The 7,718-nt window shown below is 36.8% G+C and overlaps 1 protein-coding gene across 1 annotated transcript; it reads left to right on the top strand.

Annotated features, from left to right (window-relative positions):
* The first annotated feature begins 5,946 nt into the window (after window positions 1-5,946).
* On the top strand, window positions 5,947-7,543 carry LOC135231812 (olfactory receptor 8J3-like). Its single transcript, XM_064288999.1, has one exon. The coding sequence runs from the start codon at window positions 6,440-6,442 to the stop codon at window positions 7,385-7,387; it is 948 nt and encodes a 315-aa protein (XP_064145069.1). The 5' UTR covers window positions 5,947-6,439; the 3' UTR covers window positions 7,388-7,543.
* Window positions 7,544-7,718: the final 175 nt, after the last annotated feature.

Here is a 7,718-nt window from a genome sequence, read left to right as displayed (position 1 = left end):
TCAAAATCTATAGGAAAATCTAACACCTCTACAATAAAAAGACAAATGATTCAATTAAATAATGGGAAAAGGATATGAGCAGACACTTCATCAAAGAAGACACTCCGGTGACTAACGGGCACATAAGGAGATCCTCATGATCACTGGCTGTTATAGAAATGCAAATCAAAACTGACATTGTTGTCATGAATCAAAAAAACAGAAAATAAAAAATTTTGAAGAGGCTGCAGGTTAATGGAATTCCTATGGACTGCTGGTGGGAATGCAAAATGGTACACCATTTTGGAAAACGATATGGTGCTTCCTTAAAAACCTACAAATAGAAATATTACATGATCCAGCAATCCCACTCCCAGAAATATAACCCAGAGAAATAAGAGCTGTCACATGAATAGACATATGCCTGCCCACATTCATTGCAGCACTATTCACAATAGCCAAAAATGGGAACAACCTAAGTGCCCAACAAGCGATGAGTGGATAAACAAAATATGGTACATACACACAATGGAATACTACGCAATGATAAAGAACAATGATGAATGTGCAAAACATCTCACACCATGGATGAATCTGGAGGGCATTATACTGAGTGAAATGCCAATCACAAAATTATAGGTGCTATTTGAGACCACTATTATAAAAGCACATGTGTGCAAGGAAAAGCACTAGCTAGATGGTAGATAAGTTGTAATGTTGGTGAAGGGTAAGACAGTACACAATACTGGGGAAGTCAGTACAACTTGACCAGGTCAAAGTCATAACAGGTTCACAGACATATCCAAATGCCCTGAGTTCAGGGCTGGGGACCATGGTCTCGGGGGACATCTGGCTCAATTGGCATAACAGAGTCTATAAACAAAATGCTCAACATCCAACTGATATGAGTGGAGACTAGGGTCTTAAAAGCTTGAGAGCAGCCATCAAATATACAGCTACCGGTCCCATCCCAGCTGGAGCAAAGGAGAACGAAAAAGACCTAAGACACAAGGGAAAGATGAGTCCAAAAGACTAAAGAACCACAACTGCCATAACCTTACCAGACTGAGCCCAGAAGTAGATAACTCTCTGTTACCACCACCAACTGCTCCGGAAGGGATCACAACAGAGGGTCTCGGACAGAGCAGAGAAAAATGTAGAACAAAATTCAAATTCTAATTAAAAAAAAAAAAAAAAAAGACATGCTCTGCTTGTTTGACAGATACTGGAGAAACACCAAGAGTATGGCCCCAGGACACCCTTTTAACTCAGTACCGAAGTCACTCCTGAGGTTCATCCTTCAGCCAAAGCTTAGGGCCAAATGTGTCTGTCAGTTTGTGGTACTGCGGTGGCTTTTGTGTTGCTGTGATGCTGGAAGCTTTGCCACTGGTATTTCAAACACTAGCAGGGACACACTTGGTGGGCAGTTTTCAGCTGACCTTCCAGACTAAGACAGACTAGGAAGAAGGACTTGACAGTCTACTTTTGAAGTGGCCAGTGAAAACCTTTTGAATGGCATATTTCATACTTCGTCTCTCATACTTTAAGCATGTTATCAGGAGGGAACAGTCCCTGGAAAAGGAAATCATATTTGTAGAGTTTCAGGGAAAAAAAGGAAGACCCTCAAAGAGATGGATTGACACAGTAGCCGCAACAATGAGCTCAAGCATAACAACAATTGTGAGGATGGCACAGGACCGGGCAGTGTTTCATTCTGTTGTACATAGGGCAACAATAAGTTGGAACTGGCTACATGGCACCTAACAATAATGACAACATAGGGCCAACAATAAGACACATGAGGGGCACGCTTCATAGTTTAATCATGTATGTGAGACTAATGGGCACACCAGCCCCAAAACAAAGAGAAGGCAGGAAGGGACAGGAAAACAGGACTAATGGAAAAAGACAGCCTAGGGTGGAGAAGGGGAAAGTGTTGACACATCACTGGGTTGGCATCCAGTGTCACAAAACAATTTGTGTACTACTTAATGAGAAACTAATTTGCTTTGTAAAATTTCACCTAAATCACAATTAGAAAAATAAATACCAACAAGTTATACCTTAATAAAGTTGTTTTAAAATAGAAAATTGTAGCTTGATCATCTGAATAATATTTTTATTTTGTTTCTCAGAAACTTTGTCCAAATTTCTAAACAATCTAAACAAACAGAAAAAAAAACCCCGCTGCCATTGAGTCAATTCTGACTAAAAGCGACCCTATACAACAGAGTAGAACTGCCCCATAGGGTTTCCAAGGACAGCCTGGTGGGTTCAAACTGCTGACCTTCTGTTAGCAGCTGTAGCTCTTAACCAGTACACTACCAGGGTTTCCAATCTGTATAAAATTTTAAAGACTATATAACGTATATATGTTCATAATTTACTTAATAAGTTTCTATGGTATATAGTTAATATTTTCCCAGTATTTCACTATATTGAACCATGATCTTGTACAGGTTTCCATTTGTATATTTTAGTAACTCGTATTACTTCTGCAAAGCAGATTTCTAGAAGTTGATTTTATATGCTAATGAAGATACACATTTTTTCAACTGCTTTTGGACCTTAGGCAAAAGGTTTAGAATGACTATGTTTATGTTCCTCAGTTCATGGCACATTTTCATTATTAGTCCAGGCAATGCCCCTTATGCCTCTCCCTCCTTTATTTTTAATCCCACTTCAACATTATTCCTTTATCCAGTTATTTCTGCCACTACCAAGTAAACATCCCAATTACATTAAGATGGTTGTGTTTGTTTTCTTACTAAATGAACATTACTGTTCTCTTGCACATGAATTTATACTTTATATAAATGGCACCTTCCAGTTTTAAATTTAAAGCCTGCAGTGTCACAAATGGACAATCTCATGATAAATAAAAAAAAAAAAGGAATTATTGTTGTTCAGAAGACTTAAGCCAAGAAAAGAGAATTGTCTCAGTAACAATTCTTTTCTCCATAATTCTATTAGCCATGACAGCAATAAAATATATTTAAAATCTTCAGTGTTAAAAAAAAAAAAATGAGTTTGTATCTCCAGAAATTTAATACTCAAACAGAAGAAAAAAACTTCAATTTTAAGTACTGTATTTTACTCTTCTCCAGTAGTTATCTTCTGGATAACTACCTTTTTCTCACCTGAAATACAAGAGTAAAGAAAAAAGAATATTTTTATTAAATTAAGGTTGGTTTTTGGAGATTGTTTCCTCTACTTTAGTTCATTTCTTAAATTAATGATTATGATAATTGTGTTCTTTTAGGTAAAAGAGGGGCAGAAAAATAACATGGAGTGACATAATGAAAATATTATTGGTGTCAGACTGACTACATAGGTATACAGATTAAAAACAAACAAACACATCATCTTTGAGTCATTTCCAACTCACAGCGACCCTGTAGGACAGAGTATAACTGCCCCACAGCATTTCCAAAGAGCAGCTGGTAGATTTGAACTGCCCACCATTTGGTGAGCAGGGCACTATGCCACCAGGGCTCCAACATAGTGTATTAAAACTTGACTGCTAGACCTTTCGTTCCTAGACCTTCCGTACCCGATGTTTGCAATAGTCAATCTCTGAATTCAAATGAGTTACTTTGGGAAATAGACTTTAATCACTGTGTCCCTTAGATGCCATGGAGTTTCACTCACTCAATAATGTAGGCCCAGGCTACCTTTGGGGCCACTTTGTTGCAGGTCTTGTTAAGGAACCAATTCCTGGTGGTCCCTTCCCCCAAGGAGATCTGAACATTACCTGTGCTTCAGAGGTAAGGTCTCAAAACTTATGCCCACCACTTCTCACTAAGAACCAGAAGCAGGTTTTCCGTTAGAGGTGGGTAGAAAATATTTATCTCATTTACACATAATGGGCTTTAAAATATCCAAAGCCTATATCTTAACATGAACCGTTTCAATTCACTTTTTGGAAAACACTGGGTATTAAGTATAATCCAGTAATATAATGTTTAAAGTAAGGTTTGTTTCCAGGCTGTGTAACTCTTCTGGGATCATAGGCTGTCAGATATGATACAGGAATACCAGAATCTCAAAAACAAAGGGTTGACCCTCAGTGAAAAAGCCTTCGGATTGGTTGAAGAACATATTAGGAATTTTTGGCTATATATAACAAAAATCAAAACTTGAGATAAATGATTAAAAAAATACTGTATCATCACTGTTTTGGATTGAATTATGTCCCCCCAAAGTATGCGTACCCTAGCTGCATAGTGGTTAAGTATGTGTTATAAAGCCTAATCTCTGTGCCTGTGGTTCTAATACCATTGGGAATGGGTTGCCTTTGCTACTTAATGAGGCAGCATTAGTGTAATGTGTGTCTTGAGTCAATGTCTTACAAAATAAAAAAGAAGCAGATTAGCAAGCAGAAATGGGGGAAGATAGATGCCAAGGTACAGGGAGATCTCCAAGGAACCTGGCAATGAAAGATGAAGAGACAAGGATCTTCCCCCAGAGCCAATACAGAGAGAGAAAGCCCACCCCTAGAGCCAGGACCTTGAATTCGGACTTCTCAACATCTAAACTGTGAGAAAATAAATTTCTGTTTGTTACAAACTTCCGCTTATGGTATTTCTGTTATAGCAGTACTAAATAACTTAGACAATGACATAGATTTAAGTTTCTAAATTATCTACAGTCTAACCACACCTGTGCTCTTAAATATTAGCTTCCCTAAATGGTTACTTGAATGTCTCATAGGCACCCAAAATGTAACATGCTTTTCATTTTGATCAACTTCACCTTAAACCAGTTTTTTCTGATATTCAGAATGTATCATGGCCATTCATCTAGTTGCAAGAGCCAAAAACACAAAAGTCTTCCTTAATCTATCCCCATCTCTCTTTCCTTCATATGTCTCTCATATAATTCACTGTATGAATTATGGTAAGGAGGACGTCTTGTTTTTATGCTCATCTGTCTGTCAAATTTACCTCCTTCTTGCTGTCGTCAGCTCATCCACTTTGAACCAAGCCAACACTCTTGTTGACCAGTAATCTCATAGCAGTGTCTTGCCTCTTTTTTTTCTCCAAATCTACAGTTCATTATCTTCCTAACTGCCAAAATAATACAGTAAAACCTGCGAAAGTCGAAACATGTGTAAGGCGGAAACCTGTCAGAGAAGAAAAACTCAACACTAAAACGAGGTAAAGATTCTTAATAGAGAACAATGCTAAGCACCCTGTCAAAGGCAGAAATCTCCAAGTCCCAGAAAAATAAGACAGTCCTTCGAGTTCTGGCTTTTGCAAGTTTTACCGTATTTTTAAAACTTAAAGCTGATCATTTTTACTCACCTAAATGAAAACTTAATTTTAATCATTAGGTAAGGAGCTATGGTGGGACTTCTTTGAGTCTGGTTACCACCTCTGGAACTCTCAATTGTGACTGGGAAGGGACTCCAATTGCCTTAGTTAGGGCAGGTGACCATCCCTGAAATACACAATTCTAGGAAAGTATTTAGGGTATTATAATAACATGCTGCTTCTTTGGCACATATACGTCATATGTGAAAAAAAGATCAAGATGCTAAAAATTAAGTTTATTCTTCATATTCATCACACTGTGTTTTTATTCCTAATCACTAAATAAAAATAGCAATCCAAAATTTAAACAATAGTGGGAAAAATATAAGAAATTGCATAAACTTGAGAGCAAGAAAAAGGTTATGAAAGAGAAGGAAAAAGTAATGTTATACAGTAAATTACAACGCAAGCTTTATAGAAGTGATTTAAAAAAATGATAAAAAATGATAGTTATCATTAAAAAATAAAACTAAGGTGAGTATAAGTGATCTGAAAAATAAATCTGAAGACATATCTCCATACATTTTTGTCAGAGGTAATGAAATAAAAAATGAGAAAAAAAAATACCATCTATGCATAACAGAATTAGCAAGATCAACATAAATCTAATAGAAATTGTAAAAAGATAAAAAAGGAAGACTACAGAGGATGGGTCAGGGTAGTGGTTAGAACTGTCTATTCTTAGCAAACAGCAGGAAAACTTAGATTAAACATCACAAGGAACCATTAAATTATTTGGAGATAATTTCTCAAGCCTTTCTTATATACAATTGAGAGAAATATTAATCGTGGTTTAAAACATTTGCAAGTAAGTAAAATATTCAAATTTTAGTAATAGTGCATGAGTTTGGATCATCTGTTTAATTTCCCATACTAGTAGTTTCTCTGTCCCAAATGATTATGAAAAAGTACAGGATAAAAATAAGTTTATGATCCATGGGAGAGTAAAGTTGAAACAATGCCTAGATTGTTTTTTATCAGAACTAGAGTCTTGAGTTTAGTAACTGACAGACTAATACATGATTGAAAAAAATTTCAGCAAGGAATTATTCTTGCCATCTAACGGCAGTCACGGAAAATAATTCCTTGAAATTTTAACTCCTTTTTCTTTTATTCTTCCAACAGATGAATTTCCACACTCTTACATGGCTCCTGAAAATCTCACTGGGGTGACGGAGTTCATTCTCATGGGAGTCTCAGACCGTCCTGAACTTCAGCTCCCTCTTTTCTTTGTCTTTCTTGTAATCTATGGGCTGACCGTTGTAGGCAACCTGGGCATCATCACCCTCACCAGTGTGGACTCCCGTCTTCAAACCCCCATGTACTTTTTTCTGCGACAGTTGGCTATCATCAATTTTGGCAATTCTACCGTCATTGCCCCTAAAATGCTGACCAATTTCTTAGTAAAGAAGAAAACCACTTTTTATTATGAATGTGCCACCCAAATGGGTGGGTTCTTATTTTTCATTGTAGCTGAGGTTTTCGTGCTAGCTGTGATGGCCTATGACCGCTATGTGGCCATTTGTAACCCCCTGCTCTACATGGTGGTGGTATCTCCGCAGATCTGTCTTCTGCTGGTATCCATAGCATATGTCTATGGCTTTTCTACAGGTATCGTGGTTCCTTCTTGTGTATTTGCTATGTCTTACTGTTCTTCCAATGTCATCAACCATTTTTACTGTGACATTGTTCCCCTGTTAGCATTGTCCTGCTCTGATACTTATTTCCCAGAAACAGTAGTCTTTATTTCTGCAGCTACAAATTTGGTTCTCTCTGTGATTATAGTTCTAATATCCTATTTCAACATTGTCTTGTCCATTCTCAGGATACATTCATCAGAAGGAAGGAAAAAAGCCTTCTCCACCTGTGCTTCACATATGATGGCCGTCACAGTGTTCTATGGAACACTGCTATTCATGTATTTGCAGCCTAAAACTGACCATTCATTAGATTCTGATAAAATGGCTTCGGTGTTCTATACACTGGTGATCCCTATGCTGAATCCTATGATCTACAGCTTGAGGAACAAGGATGTGATAGCTGCCTTCAAGAGATTCCTGTCAAACCCATGCTATTCCTTTAAACCAATGTAATTTCAGACGATTTTAGTAAATGATAAAATGTTAATGTAGGTTGCAGGTTATTAGCATAATGGAAATTTTCATATAAATTGAATCATACAATAATAGTCATTTGTGTCTGGTTTCTTTCATTCATTTTATTTATTTATTTTTGCATTTCGTTCATGTTGTAACATGTATCAGAATTTTGCTCCTTTTTAATTTTAATGGATGTACTACATATTTATTTATTTAGCATTAAATCAACACTTGGATCATTTCCAATTTTTAGCAATTAATGCTGCTCTGAACCTTTGAGTAGCAGTCTCCTGTGATTATATAATTTTTCATTTTGCTTAGGTAG

This window comes from Loxodonta africana, chromosome 7 (genome assembly GCF_030014295.1).
Source record: "Loxodonta africana isolate mLoxAfr1 chromosome 7, mLoxAfr1.hap2, whole genome shotgun sequence".
Classification (NCBI taxonomy): Eukaryota; Metazoa; Chordata; class Mammalia; order Proboscidea; family Elephantidae; genus Loxodonta; species Loxodonta africana.
Note: the sequence above shows the minus strand (reverse complement) of the source record. Positions and strands in the feature narration are given on the sequence as shown.